The sequence below is a fragment of the Myotis myotis genome, unplaced genomic scaffold, assembly GCF_014108235.1.
Source record: "Myotis myotis isolate mMyoMyo1 unplaced genomic scaffold, mMyoMyo1.p scaffold_m19_p_7, whole genome shotgun sequence".
NCBI classification, from domain to species: Eukaryota; Metazoa; Chordata; class Mammalia; order Chiroptera; family Vespertilionidae; genus Myotis; species Myotis myotis.
Genome location: NW_023416379.1, coordinates 89,444,340 through 89,460,894, shown reverse-complemented (window position 1 = coordinate 89,460,894; position 16,555 = coordinate 89,444,340). Strand labels below are relative to the sequence as shown.

General features: G+C 58.2%; 1 protein-coding gene across 1 annotated transcript in view; it reads left to right on the top strand.

Moving 5' to 3' along the window:
• Nucleotides 1–15,847, top strand: part of GLP1R (glucagon like peptide 1 receptor) — a 32,674-nt gene extending 16,827 nt beyond the window's left edge. The window contains exons 6-13 of the mRNA XM_036318058.1: nucleotides 1,619–1,772; nucleotides 2,067–2,226; nucleotides 6,620–6,680; nucleotides 7,203–7,272; nucleotides 7,370–7,458; nucleotides 7,770–7,908; nucleotides 8,972–9,013; nucleotides 13,900–15,847. Of these exons, the coding sequence (XP_036173951.1) occupies nucleotides 1,619–1,772; nucleotides 2,067–2,226; nucleotides 6,620–6,680; nucleotides 7,203–7,272; nucleotides 7,370–7,458; nucleotides 7,770–7,908; nucleotides 8,972–9,013; nucleotides 13,900–14,067 (883 nt within the window). The 3' untranslated portion in view covers nucleotides 14,068–15,847. The remainder of the gene's footprint in view (nucleotides 1–1,618; nucleotides 1,773–2,066; nucleotides 2,227–6,619; nucleotides 6,681–7,202; nucleotides 7,273–7,369; nucleotides 7,459–7,769; nucleotides 7,909–8,971; nucleotides 9,014–13,899) is intronic.
• The last annotated feature ends 708 nt before the right edge of the window (nucleotides 15,848–16,555 follow it).

Here is a 16,555-nt window from a genome sequence, read left to right as displayed (position 1 = left end):
CAAATTTCATTATGGTCTTGTTTGAGAAATCTTTCCTTATCTCCTGGGGTCATGGGTTTTGCTCATTCCTTATGGTTCTTTGATGTGCCTGGAATTTGCTTTTGTCTCTGGTGGAAATAAAGATGAATTTTCCTTTCCCATGTATACATATAGTTAATTGTCTCAGGACCACTTCCTGCCAGTCATCCTCCCCCCCTCGGTTGCAATGCCTACGCGGCCAGGCAGCAAAGGCCACCGGTGGCTGGGTTGGTTTCTGTCATGTTTGTTGGCCTCTCCATTTGTCCTTTTGCAATACCGTGGTGCCTTAGCTACTATATATTCATTAAAAATCTCTGTTCACTTGTAGCAAGGGCCCCTACTTTGTGGTCTGAACTAATCTCAGCCCTCGCCTCTTCTTTAGAAGTTTGTAAATTTCATTTTTAAAAACCAACACCGTGGGAATTTCTGTGATAGCCATATTGACATTATCAATTAATACGGCGAGAACTGACGTCTTTAAGAGAGTGAGTCTCTCTGTGAAGGTGGTATACCTTCCGTTAATTTAAATCTCCTTTACTGATTTTAGCAAGTTTTATTCCTCCTAGCAATCTTGCCCATGTTGTTAGACTTATTTCTAGCTAGTCAATTAAAAATATTATAAATGAATTTTTAAATTTTACTTTTTAATTGTTTGTCGCTGAAGTACATGAACATACATATCACCTTGCTGAGCTCTTCTGAGTTCTAATAATTTATGTGTCAAGTGTCTTGGATTTTCTATGAAGATAATCTGTCATCTATAAATAATAACAATTTTGTTCCTTTATTCTCAAATCTATTTTTTTTAAAATCCTCACCCGAGTATATGGTTTTGCTGGTTTTAGAGAGAGAGGAAGGGAGAGAGAGAGAAACATTGATTGGTTGCCTGCAGGGATCAAACCTGAAACCCGGGTATGTGCCCTGGCTTGGAATCCAACCCATGACCCTTCAGTGCATGGGATGAGCCACGCCAACCAAGGCTTTCCCAGATCTTGCACACTTTTCCCTTTTCTTATTATAGTGTCTAGGGTCTGTCGTACAAGGTTGAATAGATGTGATGATAGCTTCTTATGTCTAGATGACCCTTATTTTTTTCTGATTTTAAAGGGAACACTTCTAAAGTTTCTCAGTTAAGAATGATGTCTACTCCTGGTTTGGGTAGATAGCCCTTATTGTGTTAAGAAATGCCCTCGTATTTCCAGTTTGTAACACGTTTTTACATGAAGGGATATTGAGATTGTATCCAATACTTTGGGAATCCTTACCACGTGCCCTGTATGGCAGAAGCGAAGTCCCCACTGGCGGAAGTGGTCCTCGCATCTTCACCGTTTGGGCCACACATGACTTTGCAAACAAGAAGATGCCACAGACAGAGGACAGAATGGGGGTGGGCGGGGGTGCAGTGACCACGCAACCGAAGGCTTATGGAGAGGCTGGACTTGAACGAAACAAAAGGGTTGTCAAGGTTGTGGGGAGACGGGCATGCTCGGAGGGAGGACAGGAGCAGCCCAGAGCCGGAACGTGCCCCGTGCCCCGGGTGTGCTAGCCTGAGAGCCGGGGGTTGCGGCCGTCTTGCCAGAGGCCCTGCTTTCTCTCGCAGACACCTGCACTGCACCCGGAACTACATCCACCTGAACCTGTTCGCCTCCTTCATCCTCCGAGCACTGTCCGTCTTCGTCAAGGACGCGGCCCTCAAGTGGATGTACAGCACGGCTGCCCAGCAGCACGAGTGGGACGGGCTCCTCTCCTACCAGGTGCGTGGTGTGTCCGGGAAGGGCCTGGGGAGGGACAGGCCATCGGTGGAGGCTGGTGTCCCCCATCCCACCCAGGCCTGGCACAGAGAAAGGCCAGAGCTGCCCAGGCCAGGTCCTCAGGGAACCCCCCCTCCCACCCCCTTGTCTGATGGGAGAGGCAGTCCATCATGGGCCTCCCCCCCCCCAGGAGACACGGCCCCTGCCCTTAGGGAGTTCTCAGTCTGACACGGGGGAGGGGTCACGAGAGGCAGGGGCCAGAGCTGTTGTCCCCCGGGACCCTCCCTCTGCCCCCAGGACTCTCTGAGCTGCCGCCTGGTGTTCCTGCTCATGCAATACTGCGTGGCGGCCAACTACTACTGGCTCCTGGTGGAGGGCGTGTACCTGTACACGCTGCTGGCCCTCTCGGTCTTCTCTGAGCAGCGCATCTTCAGGCTCTACCTGAGCATAGGCTGGGGTAAGGCACCGCCAGCCATCACACCCCCACCCCCACCTGTGGCACGAGGGGGGGGGTTGCGGGGGCTCAGCCGCTTCCACTCCTGCCTCCAGGCTCCCCCGTGAAGCCGCCTTGGTGCTCGGAGCACACTGCTGGGCTGGGGCAGGGCCCCTGGGTGACTCTCTCCTGGGAACAGGGCTTGCTGCCCATGGGTTAGGGTTGCCCTCCCTCCTTTTCACAACCCTCCCCCTTAATGGAAGCCAAATCCACCACGCACGCCACAGCCCTGCGCTGTCCTCAAATACCCCCGCCCCTAAGGCCTGCCGGGACGGAGCCCACGCCCGCCAGCCCTGGGCAGCGAGGCCGGGAGGGAGAGGGAGATCCTGGGCCTCAGTGGGGGTCACTGGGTGGGCAGAGGGCTGTGGCTCTGTCACAGAGGAGGCCGGGGGTCGCGGAAGCCAGCTGAGGACGGCGGGCCGCGGATGCGCCTGGAGCCCAGCCGGAAATGTTCTGGCCAAAAAAGTTTGCCGAGAACCACTGTGTCTTTTTTTTTTGCTGGAACATTTCTGGTTGTGCTTCTGCCTCTCGCCACGTGGAATTCCGATGAGAAAGGGGCGGGTGGGGCAGGGGCTGGGACCCCAGCAGCAGCAGCCCCCAGTCCCCACTCGCCACCGAAAAATAGATACAGCAGAATTACTCCGGGAGCCCACCGGTGCCACAGGGATGCAGCAGAGGCCCTGCCGCCTGGCCTCCAGGGCCTGCGGGTCCCGGCCCCCTGCCCCCTGCCCCCTGCCCCCTGCCCCCTGCTCCCTGCCCCCTGCCCCCTGCCCCCTGCCTCCTGCCCCCTGCCCGCACCACAGGGCCCCCCTCCACCAGAACTGCGTCCATCCATCCACTCCTCCCTCCCTTCACTCGCCCGCCTCAAGCTGCTCTGACCACTGCTGTCCCGACTCCCAGGGACTTTCACTCAGTCACGGCCATGCTCCTTCTCGAAGGCCCGTCCATGCTGGCTCCTGCCCCTGGGCCTTTGCAAGGCTGCCCGGTCCAGTCCACCCCTCAGGGGGCCACGCAGGTTGGCTGGCCACCCTGGTTCTGTGCTCTCTCACACTCCCCTGCTTCTTGCTGGTGTTCCTCGGCCACTCGGCTCCATGTAGCCCAGTGAAGAAGAGTGCCTCTAAGGGGGCAATAGTGGGGCCAGTGTATTGAGGGCACTGAGGTGCAGATGGGGCAGAGCCTCAGGGGCAGGGCCAGCCCTGGAACAGCCGCCTGAATCCCAGGCTCTGAGCCCCCCTGTCCTGTCCTGCCTGGCACTGTATCTCCTCCAGTCCCCTCTGCCCCGTGCAATATGCTCAGGCCTCTGCGGGGCCTGGACCCTGCGCTCAGCTCCCTGCTCCCGCCTCCCACTCCACCAAGGCTCAGCCCCTCCCTGCTGAGCCGTCTGCCCTCCAAGGCCTCTTTATCCCACTAGGGCAGTCAGGCCCGGGCAGCTGGAGAGCCTGTGGAGAGCTAGGGTGGGCCAGTGCGGAGAGCGCTGTCCTCAGGGAGGGGGTGGTGATGTCCATTCTGGGAAATAGCATCAGCACTGGGAGTGCCCGTCACCATGGCGACCTGTGGACAGGAACAATCAAAGGGACGCTGTGGTGTGTGCAGAGGAGGGGGTGAGTGAGGGAGGGTGGGTGGGGACACATCGTGCCCTGAGGTCTCGAGTGGGAAATGGGGGAAGGGTGCCAGTCTTTCCACCACCTCACTCCCCAGCTCAGGGCCCAGGGTCTGAGGGGCATAAGGGCTGGACCTGGGGGACCCCCCTCCCCAATCAGAGCATCCTCTTCTTGAGGAATTGAGATACGGAGAGACAGAGAGAGACAGAGGGACAAAGGCAGAAGGTCAGAGAGAGTCACAGAGAGCCAAGCGCCCCGCTGTGATGCCAGGAGGCCTGGCCCTGTTGGCAGGCTTGGGAAACAGCAAGCAGCTACTTGTGTGAGCAGAAGAATTAACGTGGGGACTCCAGCACAGCGAGGGGGGGTCCCAGAAGGCATGCCCATGGGCGGCCGGGCACCCCTAATCCTCAACCCCCAGGAGGCTGAGCAGGAGGAAGACAAGTTGGACAAGGGCCCCATTACTTCTTGGAGCTGGTTCTGTTCTTAATTCAAGCTTTCTCTGCAGTCTGTCTTGTTGATTTTCTAAATGGGAGAGAGATGAAGCCAGCAGGGAGTGTGTAATGTTTGCACGCGGCAGAGCTGTGCCTGTTTTTAAAAAGGCTTTGTTAGGAGATGCTGATGAATGAATGAAGCCCTGTGTCTGGCATCATGAGTGAACCCCAGCCCTGGAGTGGGGTCTCTGAGAAAAGAACAGCAGGTGGCCGGGGTGCCCCAGAAGGGCTCTTGGAGTTGACACGTACTTGCCTGGAGAGCTTCCCTTCTCTGAACGCTGTACTGACTCCCTCACCATCCATCCATCCATCCATCCATCCATCCTCCTCTCCCTGAGCATCTTCTGCGCTGGAGCCTTTGGAGGCATCTGTGCCTCGTCCTGTCTCATGAAAGCCTGTTATTACAGCATCATGATGCTGAGAAGTCTATTGTGTTCACATGAATGGCCAAGAGGAAGCTCTCCGAGGAAGCTGTGGGCTTCTCTGCTCCCCCCATGCCTGTCCGCAGCTTCACGCACGGCAGCTCCACACACGGCAGCTCCACGCACGGCAGCTCCACGCACGGCAGCTCCACACACGGCAACTCCACGCACGGCAGCTCCACGCACGGCAGCTCCACGCACGGCAGCTCCACACACGGCAACTCCACGCACGGCAGCTCCACGCACGGCAGCTCCACGCACGGCAGCTCCACACACGGCAACTCCACGCACGGCAGCTCCACACACGGCAGCTCCACGCACAGCAGCTCCACACACGGCAGCTCCACGCACAGCAGCTGCAGACATGCGAGCCACTCGGCAGCTTCTGTTGAGTGGACAGCACATGATGAGGACCTGGATGATGGTGGCAGGAAAGGCTGTGAAGTGCATCCTGCCCTGGAAGCGTGCTCCTGGGGGAGACCCCCCAAAGTCACACATGCATACACACGCCCCCCACACACACACACAGCTGTGTCCACACACCTTACTATGCACCCTGTTGCCTGTCTCAGACACCCACATCTCCAGCCCCGAGAGGGGCACCCATCGAGGCCGACACGGAGGGGCTAGTGCAGAAGCCACTGAGGGGACTGGCACGAGCGTGGGGTTGCAGCCCCCCCTGAGCCTCCCGAGCCGATCCTTCTCCATCTGTCGCGTGAGGATGGACAGTCTGTAAGTCAGCACACACACACCGAGCTCCCGGTGAGCTGAGCGCAGGCTCTGGAAATGAGAGAGGCTCTAGCTGGAAACCAGTTGCATTCATTGCCATTCGCTGCAGACAAATGACCCCACAGCTTGGCTGCTTGAAACAATTGTTACCTTGAAGTTTCTGTGGCCGGGAATCTGGTTCACCGTAGCTGGCCTCTGGCTGAGGGGCTCTGACAGATGCCGTCCGGCTGTCAGTCAGGGCAGCTGGCATCTCAAGGCTGAGCCGGGATCGGAGAATCCACTGCCAAGCTCACGCGTGAGGCGGAGGGCAGGAAGCGGAGGGCCTTGCTGGGTGCTGGGTGGAGGCTGCATTCCCTGCCGCAGGGGCCTCTGCCTTGGCTAAGTGTCCTCGTGGCATGGCAACAGGTGACCTCATTGAGCGAGAAAGCCCAAGACAAGCCTTTTCTAACCTTTCACGGCTGTTTTATAACCTGATCTACGAAGTGTCGCGCCATCACTTCTGCTGTGCATCCTGTCACCCAGACCAGCCCTGGTACAAGGCGGACTACACCAGGGTGTGGATGCCAGGAGGTGGGGACCTCTGGGGCCCTGATGGAGCTGCCACCACCATCAAGTCTCAGTAGAAAGCGCTGTTGCCATTTTCGTGGCTGTGGGACACTGTGCAGTTAGTTGGGCTGCCAGCATCAAGGTCCTGTTCCCACCCCAGGCTCTCCCCAGCGCCTTGCAGGTGTGCGTGGTCAGGGAACAGGTGTCTGCCGGGGCGTCCGGTGCCTGAAGAAATGGACTGAGATGGGCGTGTGGGCTGAGGCCGTGGGGGAAGCGCAGCAGAGGTTTGGCCTGTTCCCACCTCATGCAGCATGTGGTCCCTGCCCCATGGCCCACTCTGTGAGGAAGGCTGAGGAGTCGGGGGGGGGGGGGGGGGGGCGTGGCTCCACCGCCTGTTCTCCATGCACCCAGACCAGCCTCGTTCCACACCTTCTGGGAAGTGTGGTTTGGGCCAGGCTCAGAGAGGGGCTGCAGGAGGGGGAGGCCAGGAAGGAGAGGCTGCCGGGTGGGCGTGCGGTGGCCCCAGCCTGCCAGCCCCTCTCCCCTCTCTCTCTCCCTCTGCTCTCAGGTGTTCCCTTGCTGTTTGTCATCCCCTGGGGCATTGTCAAGTACCTCTATGAGGACGAGGGGTGAGTGCCCTGCTCCTCGGGGTGAGTGTGCTGACGTCCCTGTCCCCAAACCCCGTGTGGTCCTTGGCCCCTGGGGCCTGCGGCTGGGACCTGTTGGGAGGATAAACTGAGGGGCCAGAGCTGAATTTACGACTAGTTCTCTCCTGCCCTGTCCTGTCCACCCTCCGTGGGACTGTATGAAGACGAATGGTGCGGGGCCTGTGGGGAGTGTGGTGCCCCTTCCAGGTTCTTCTGTGAGAGCTGAATGAAGTGTTTGTTGCTTTGTGTTTGGCTCTGGGTACACACATGCCTGTGTTCATGGGCTCACGTAGCTCTGTGTGTTTGTTGCTGTGTGTGTGTGTGTGTGTGGCTGGAAGGCCTTTGTGTGGGTCTGTAGAGTGGTTGTTGGGTAGCTCCCGGTGGCAGTGCCTGTGTGGCTCTGTGTGTGTCCCTTTGATGCCCACATGTACTTCTGTGCCCTGTGCCTGCACTGTTCTGGGGTCTGGGCTCCATTGGGTGCCTGTGTGTGTCTCCCCTCTCCAGCTGCTGGACCAGGAACTCAAACATGAATTACTGGCTCATTATCCGGCTGCCCATTCTCTTCGCCATTGGGGTGAGTGGCAGTGTGGGGGTGGCCTGGGGGGTGCTGGGGAGGACAGGGGAAGTGTGTCGTGACAAGGCCTCCGGCCACCCTCCCATCTGCCCTGCAGGTGAACTTCCTCATCTTTGTCCGGGTCATCTGCATCGTGGTGTCCAAGCTGAAAGCCAACCTCATGTGCAAGACGGACATCAAGTGCAGGTGCGTGACCGCCGGCTCTGCCGGGCACCCTCAGCCCTCCTTCCCGTAGAGACGGATCCTGGGTGCCCAGCTTAAGGCTGCAGGACCTTCTCCCACCTGGGACCCACGCCTTGCCCTCCTCCCTGTATCTGGGCAGCTCCTGGGCTCTGGGGGGTTTGGCCGCTACCTCCTCCCTCCTAGCAGCCTGTCCCAGGGTATTGGGGTGGGAGTGTGACAGACCCAGATGCCAGGCCTCGATGGGGGTTTGGGGCACAGAAAGGGAGAAGAGTTCATGGGAGAGCCCAGAATGACATCTCCACCTCCCCACCCAGACTTGCCAAGTCCACATTGACGCTCATCCCCCTGCTGGGCACCCATGAGGTCATCTTTGCGTTCGTGATGGACGAGCACGCCCGGGGGACCCTGCGCTTCATCAAGCTGCTCACAGAGCTCTCCTTCACCTCCTTCCAGGTGAGCATGGCTGGGGCCCTTCCCTGTGACGTCCTAGAGTGAGGGTGGGGCACAGCCAGCCGGCAGCAGGCAGCAGGCAGCGAGGCCTGGAGGAAAGTGGTCCTTGCCCAGGCTATGTGGTTGGAGCCGAGCCTGAGCTGGAATCCCCAGGTGCCCCGATGCCCAGGCCAGTCTTTTCTATAAGCACATTGACACGAAGCCTTTCCAGATGTAGCCGTGGGCACCCAGCCACGAATTGGTCTTCTCCACCAGTATTAGCAGATGCTGCTGCGGGGGTACGAGTGTCAGTGGGGGCGTAGGAACATAAGAAACTGGTCCCAGCCTCTCAGGAAGTTCATGCGATGGCCACCAGCATGCGGGCCTCTGTGTGCACTTGCACACATACTCACATGCACACACTCACACATGCATGCACACACAGAGAGACACACATGCACACATAGTCACAGTCACATGTAGACACATGTGTAGACATACATGCACACAGAGACGTGTAGACACATGCACATATGTGCATGCATACTCACATGCACACAGACACACATGCACACAGAGACACACACGTGCATGTGCACTCACATACTCACATACACACACTCACAGGTGCATGCACACAGAGAGAGGCACACGCAGACACACACATGTACTCACACACAGTCACACGAAAACACACATGCACACACACAGATGCACACATGAGCACACACACACACGCAGATCCGAGTTCTGGAGCACGTGTCTCCTGAGTGAACATGGGGCTGGGCCAGGGAAATCCGCACAGTCAGAGGTCCCTCCTTTCTGGGGCCCATTGTCCTCTAAGGGAGATGGAAGGGCTCCTGGAGCACCTGGGCAAGAGGACTTCTTGTCCCTGCAGAAAGGAGAGGAGAGGAGTCCCCCAGCTCTGGGCTTCCCAGTCTGAGCAGGGAAGGCTGTGGCTGGAGGCCCATGGAGCTGGGGACCAGGGCCATCTGCAGGATGCTCGCCTCCCTCCCCGCCCCCGCCCGTCTCCCCCTTCTCCTGCCTTCTCCCACCTCCTCCCTGCTGACACACCTCTCGTTTCCAGGGGCTGATGGTGGCTATCTTGTACTGCTTTGTCAACAACGAGGTAAGGCCTGAGGAGGGGTGTGGGCACCCTGCTAGGTTGCCACCCTCGGTGTTCTGGAGCTGTTCAGTGGGGACCCCCACAGTCTTCCAGCTCAGACCCCTACTTAGCAAACCCAGTTTTCTGTGTGTGGGTCTCTCTCTCTCTCCCTCCCTACCCCCCCTTCTCTCTCTCTCTCTCTCTCTCTCTCTCTCTCACACACACACACACACGCACGCACACACACACACACGTGCAGGCATACCTAACCATCTGTGAGTTTGGGGATGACCCAGCCTCACGGTAAGGGAGTCCTGAGTGAACAGGTGGTGAGACTGTTATGAGGTGACTCAACAGACGTGTCCACGCCCAGATTTGGGGCTTTAATAATCACTGTCTCAGTTCATTGTCACAGCCTCTTCCCCCCAAAATCCCTGCTAAAATTCGGGTTTGACGTCCCCATGTTCCACACCTGAGAAGACTGAAGGTCAGAGACTAAGAAACATGCCGGGTTTGGCCCGGAAAGAGTGGCAGGGCCAGGACTCCAGTGAGTTCTGCCTGGAAAAAAGCCAGCTGCCCTTCTTGTAGGCAGGCCAGAGCCTGGGCCACACGGGAGCTCCCCCGTGGCCTTCTGGCTGCTGGGCTGGGAGGAGGGGTTCTAGCTGACCCACACCCTCTCCTGGAGACCCCATGGGACTACAGCCTCTGGGATGGCCGGCTCCTGGGAAGGGGGGCTGTCTGTGTCTGTGGGTCTCTGGGGGAGGCTGCTTGCTCCAAAGTACCCAGCTTTGTGCTAGAGCTGGAACACCTTCAAGCCATCGAAGTGGAGATCACAAATCTCACAGCTCCCCCCGCCCCTGCCCCGACACACACACACACACACACACACACACACACACACACACACACATCTTCCAGGGGAGAAAACAAATAAGAGTCCCACAGGCAGCACAGGGCCGCCTGGGGAAGTTTCCACAAGAGGCCTGACCCCCAGCAGGGAAGAGAAGGTAGGCACCCCTCCCCACAGTCTGGGGGGAGACTGAGGCCTCTGGTAACTGCATCCAGGTCACTCCAGGTGAGGGTTTGCCTCAATGGGCCGGAGCTCAGGTGACCCAGGGACACTGTTCGTCAAAGACCCAGCTCTCCATGTGGTTTCGGTGTCACTGAGTCCGGGATCGGAGCTCAGAGGTCTGCATGTTCATGCAAATTGTACTTTTGCTCTGGGCGTGGGGGACGAGGGGAGCAGCGGTGGGGACCTTGGAGTTTCAGGGATCTATGAGGTGCCCAAAGAAGCAATGTGATGCAGCAGGAAGGATGAAGGATGTGGGCAATGGCATCAGGTTTCCGCTCTGGTCCAGGCCCCATCACTTAGTGAGCTGTGTGACACTGGGTGAGTGACAGGCCCACTCTGAACCTCAGTTTCCTCGTCTACAAAAAGGCGGAAATAATGGTCACAGGGCGTGGACTCGGATCTCTAAAAGGGAGGGAGACACCTCCGGAGCGCTCGCTGTGTATAAGGTGCTCAGGGGGTTCACTGAATCCAATTCTGCGTAGCAGATGTTACCCCCATGTTACAGAGGAGAAAATTTAGTCTGCACCAAGTGGAATGAATCGCCCCCATTCGCTGGCTAGAAGGTGGTACAGCTCGCAGGCTGTGGGAGGGAGCCTACGCATGCGTCAGGGCTGCTGGGACTGGGGAGGTGGAGGCAGCCCCAGGCACAGGGTGGCCCATAACCAGGTGCTTGCCCATCATCAGGGCAGGTCTCAGAGGGCTGGCCAGCCTCATGGGGTGGGCCAGGCAAGGAGGGAAGGCGGGTGTAGGGGACACTCAGAGGGTTGGCATTCCCTGCAGGGATGGCACGGCCAGAGGGGTGGTGTGCCACCTGGCCCACAGCTCTGCTGCTTTACCTTCTGGGGGATGGGCAGGGTGGCGGGTATCCCCTCCCACGTGTGCTTGGCAGGGGGGCAGAGGCCTGTGAGGAGAGAATGGGGCTCCTTCCTGCCACTTCTCACTCGATCCCCCAGTCCCATTTCCCACTTATCCCTCCCCTTCCCCCAGAGCCCTGCCGGCAGCACACGCTCACCCCCCACACCTGCACGCACCTGTGCAATGGTTCCCCACCACCTGGACCCTGTCTCAGTCACTTCTCCTGACTCCAGCCCTTTAAGCCCAGTCACCCTGTCACCTCCCTCCTCGCCGACCTCCCCAGCCCGGCTCAGCGGTGAAGGAGGGAGGGACGGGCACATACCCCTGCTCTGCTCTTGGCAAATAACTTGACCCCTGATCACCAGATCCCTGCTGACCTCTCCCGGGGGCTCTCCCAGGCTCCTGCCTTGGGGTCCAGGAGGCCCCACCCAGTGCACCTTTACACCCTCATGGAGACGTCTCGGGCCCTGTAGCTCCTGGCATGAGGACAGACCTGTCACCATCACTGGGCCACAAAGGCACCCGTGGCTCCTGGGCCGAGGCCTGTCCTCCAGGCCCAGGGTTGCCATGACAATGCCAGGTGCTTGTGACCCAAAGAGAAAAGATGGCCCAGGCATTGGTCCTGTGTGGCTGCCCAGCATCTGCGGCCGATGGGCGGGGAGCAGGCCCAGGGAGGGGTGGCCTGGGTGAACTTGTGGCAGCTCCTGTTTTCTGACTCCGGAGCCTGCGTGCTGGCCCCGTTCTGACACTGCCTGGCTGTGTGGCCGGCAATCGCCTTGCCTCTCTCCCCAAGTGCAGATGGTGGTGAATGAGCTTTACCAGTTCACCCCCAACCCCAGAGCCTGGCTCGGTGCCCGGCCAGAGAGGCTGTGGGAGGCAGGGATGGGGGTGAACTTAGGGGTGCAGCGCTGGAACAGGTCCACACTTGCGTCGGTGTCCTTGTGGCTCCATCTTAATAACCTAGTAACAAGGAGCCCAACGTCAGGTGCTTATTCGTTATTCATTCATTCGGCTCCTTTAAGAAACACTGAGTACCGACTATATGCCGGGCACTGTGTCAGGTTCGGGACAAGTGAGGTGAGGAAGGTGTGGTGCTGGCCCTCCCACCTGATTTGGGGGTGGTGGGGGCAGAAACAAATATGGCCGAGAGAGTCAGGGGAGGCAGGGGCGGCGGGTTGGAGACTGGCTTTGGAGTCAGCCCCAATCAGTTCAAATCCTGGCTGAGACCCAGAGAAATATTTTTTAAAATAGTTTTTTATTGATTTCAGAGAGGAAGGGAGAGGGAGAGAGAGATAGAAACATTAATGAGAGAGAATCATTGATCGGCTGCCTCCTGCAACCCTGGGCATGTGCCCTAACGGGACTCTAACTGTGACCTGGCTCCACCGCTGAGCCAGGCCAGCCGGGCCCAGAGAAATACTTAAATACCACGCACCTCGGGGCCCTCTGCCAGGAGCTGTTCACAGGGTTGCTGTGAAATTTAACTAAAATAATCCATGGAAAATGCTGCATGTAGTAGCTCCCAATAACCGATGCTGTGTAATGAGGGGACCGCAGCGGGGGTTCGGGAAAAGTGCCGCGGCTGATGGGCACAGAGGCACGGTGCCAGCACACTGGAGAGCCCTGGTCCTGTCCGGTTTCCTGCTGGGGTCCAAGAGACCCCTTCAGTCCCTGGGGTGGCTGCCCATGAATGTGCCTCAGTTTACCATCTCTCCCCTCATACCCCCAGTTAATGGCTGCTGCACAGAGGCCACCATTGTCTCAGATGTCCCCGTCTCAGCTGTGAGCACACACTCTACACACACTCTGCTGGGCAGGGAGCTGGCGCGTGGCGGGGCTACACGCGTCCACTCCCCCTTCCTCAGCACCCGGGCCTGGGCTCCATGGCGTGGCCTGGGGCACCTGGCCCGTCCTGGCAGGCAGGCCCTTGGCACCCCCTCTCCACTCAGTGCAGAAGACATTCTTTTAAGGGGTGGCGAGCGGTGTTGATGGGCTCAGCTGGGTAGATGTCGGCCTGCAGCAGCAGGAGAAGAGGGGTGTTTGTGCAGGGGCGGATGGGGCATTGGCAGCGAGCTGTTTCCTCTGGATGCTGGCAGCTGGCCATCCAGGTGGCAGGGGCTGGAAAGGGAGGAATCAGGCTCCAAACATTCCGGTGTGGGGAGGCCTGGGTGCCAGGGTGGGGCACAGGAGAAGTTCTGGGAAGCACTTATGGGAACGTCCCCAGAGGAGCCCTCCAGGCGCCCTGGGCTGGACGTGCAGGTCCCAGCAGCCCCCGGGGGACCTGAGTCACCAGGGCATGGCCACAAGCCCATGGTGACTCGGGGATCTACAGTGTCAGTTGGAGTTGATCTCTGTGCCCAACAACGGGGTCCCCAAGCACCAAGCCTCTTGAGAAGGCTTTTCCCAAGGGAGCCGGAGCCCAGCACAGCAGAGGTCCTGGTTGACTGACCTCATCTGGCCTCACCCCTGGGGTCGGGTCGGGACTGGTTCCTGGATGGGATTAGTTCAAGCACAGGCAGAGAAGCCCTCGTCCATGGCCCCCTCCTCACTGCTGCTCCCTCCCCGTGAAGCCCGGGGCGTTTAGAAGGGCTGGGGCGGGCACCGTGAGGGGGGACATGCTTCCCTCTCCTCTGTCATCCAAGCTGAAGAGTCAGATTCTCTCTCCTTCTTGTCTCCCCGCCTTCCTCCCTCCCGTTCTCTTCGGCTAAGTGATCCCGAGATGGATTGTTAAGGCGAGTCAGAGTTTAGAGATGGAAGGGACCCACTAAGCCATCAAGCCCATCTCCCTCCTGAGTTCAGGCGGAAAATAGGAGACAACAATAAACAGTTTTATTGGGATATTAATTTAGGCGCCCGAAGGCCTTGACTTGTGTCTCTTAATGCAATGCAGTGGATGCTTCCCTTCCTGCTAATGTAATAACGGCCATCCTGTGGGCAGTCGGTTTGCATGATGGCTTTTGTCCCCCTCCTTTTCCCACGGAAGGTCCAGCTGGAGTTCCGGAAGAGGTGGGAGCGCTGGCGGCTCGAGCGCCTGCACATGCAGAGGGACAGCAGCATGAAGCCCCTGCAGTGTCCCACCAGCAGCCTGAGCAGTGGGGGCACAGTGGGGAGCAGCGTGTACTCCGCCACCTGCCAGGCCTCCTGCAGCTAAGCCTGCGGCACCGCCCTCCCAGGTGGGGGAGACCCTCCCGGGCGGGGCCGGGGAAGGGAGGGACAGCTGCTCTCAAACAACGCCCCCCTCCCCCTGCTGCCCCTTCCCCAACCCATCAGACAGGCAAATGGGCAATGCCTCCGGGACGCGGACACATTTTCTCTGAGGAGAAGCAGCTGCTAATTTGATCACTGTGGCGGGAAGAGAGGAAAAGCTATTGCTGCTAAAATGAGGATCTCTTCCCGTTAAGCCACAGGCCCCTGGGGTTCCCCCAGACAGCAGCAAATCAGCCCCAGACTCAAACTTGAGGTCAATGGCTTATTAGTGGGACTGCGGCTGTCGGAGGAGGTGGCCCTGAGAGAGGCGGACGTAACCTCGGCCAGACGAGAGCTGGGTAATGCAGCCGCCGCTGCCTCGGGGTGGGGGCCCCAGCCCATCGGCCTCCTCGGTCAGGGACGATGTGCACGTGTCCGGGTCACTGGTTCCCCTCAGCTGCCCCTCAGCTTTCCACCAGCTTCTCTTTGCAGAGTTTGTTGGGGCTGCGACCAGCAGCTGTTTCTAGAAATGGCTGCGGGTCACGTCGAGAAGATGCCTGTGGGTTTCTTCGCTGCCGCCCGCTTCTCCTGGGCGACTCTCTGAGTTGCTTTGGTGTCGGCCCCTGCTCCCCGCTCCTGAGGAGCCCGGCCCTGTGCATGAGTCTCTTCTGGAGACGCTCAGGAGCCCTCTGGGTTCCCCTAGGAGCTCCAACAACATCCACGTCAGGGACTTCGATTACCCGCCGCTGACGGAAACCCAGGGGCCGAGAGGGTGCACACACCACCCTGTGGAAACCCTCTGACTTCTGACCAGATTCCGTGTCTTGCATGGGAGTTTGGGTGCCTCCTCTAACTTTAGGAAATGGGACCTCTTGTGGGACAACTGCCAAGCCCCACTGTTCCCATGGAGACAGGCTTCCCCTGCTCTGGGTTTCCTCCCTCTGAAACCCCCGCACTGGGGAGCTTGTATCGACTCCATCCACTTTTCTTCATTGCTGTGAATAGCCTATGTGCAAATGTGCCATTCTGGTCTCTCCCACCTGATGGAAACAAGAACTAAACCGTGGTGGTGGTGGTGATGTTGTTGGGGTTGGGGGAGGGGGGAGGTTGTCACTGAATGGACTCCTCCACTCTCAGAGCCGATGAATGTTTGCCCTGCCTCCGGTCTCATTCCATAAGTCATGCGCAGCAGTAACCTATTACTCCTGCTGCAGCCACGATGAGAAAGCAGACACGTAGCAGCACCGTAGATTCCCAGAAAAAGGGGAGCCAGCCACCCTGGGAGGCTGGTGACGGCGTGGACGGGTGCCAAGGAACTTTCCAGCAGGACAGACCTCTCTGGAGTCCCGACCTCCTGGGAGAGCTGAGGGAGAGGCTTCCAATGAACTGCTGTATGAGCCCATCTCTCCTTCTCTGGTTTAAGTGTGTGGGGGGGGCCCCTCCCCCAAAACCTTGCACCAGACACGTTCTCACCAGAGGCATGTGACATGCAGGGAAAATAATAATGGGACATAAAACACGCCAAGCAGAAAATGTCTTATACCTCAGCTTCAGCGAAGTGTTGTGTCTATGTTAATAGGGAAGCTGGGCCTCGGGCTAAAGAAGAACTGTGCGTACTGCCTCCTCGATGGTGGGGACAGGGGCAGGCCCGCCTCCCCGGAGTCAGGGCAGCCTTCCTGGCCGGCGGGCACCACCCGTTGGCTCTCTTTCTGGAGTGGGGACGGGTGATGAGCACTGGGGTGTTGATGGGGGTACAGCTCTGGTGCAAGCATTTTGGTTTTCGAAGATTTTGAGACTATTGATACACCGCACAGCAACAAGAAAGAGACACGTTGGTATTTTCTGCAAGAAATAAGTTGTTGAGGGGAGACAGTGTTTAGTTAGGGGGCACCTGGGAAGCTCAGGCAGTTTGGTAAGCACAGTTCTTTTCCCGGCTGGTACTGGCGATTCCTGATTTCAGAAGGCTCGTCACGCCCCCGTATCCCAAGCCTTTTAACACCGAGGGGCTTTTTCCTTCTTGGATACTTACCAGATACTGAACTGAAGAAAATATTTTCTTTGCGCCAAGACCCACACTATTAATATTCATTTGAACAGCGGGGCACTCCTTCCAAAGCTGTTCCCAAACTGTCCTAAATGAAAAACAGTTCTAACAGACCTGGGAACCATCAATGCAATGGACTCCGGAATCCACCAGCTGTTTGCATGCCTGATGCTCTGGGTCTGGAGCTTGCTGAGAACACCCTTGCCTTCCTCTGTGCTGAGGGAATTACTGCTGACCAGCAGGGTGAGGGCCCTGGGAGCTGAGCAGCCCTCAAGGTCTGGATTCAGCACTCTGGCCAGCTCCCTCGACTTGTGAGGGGCTTCAATCCTGTCAGCCTGTCCTTGCCATTTCAATCTTTGGAGCAGCTAAATCACAGAACTGAAACAAACCACATGTTGCAACGTTTCCT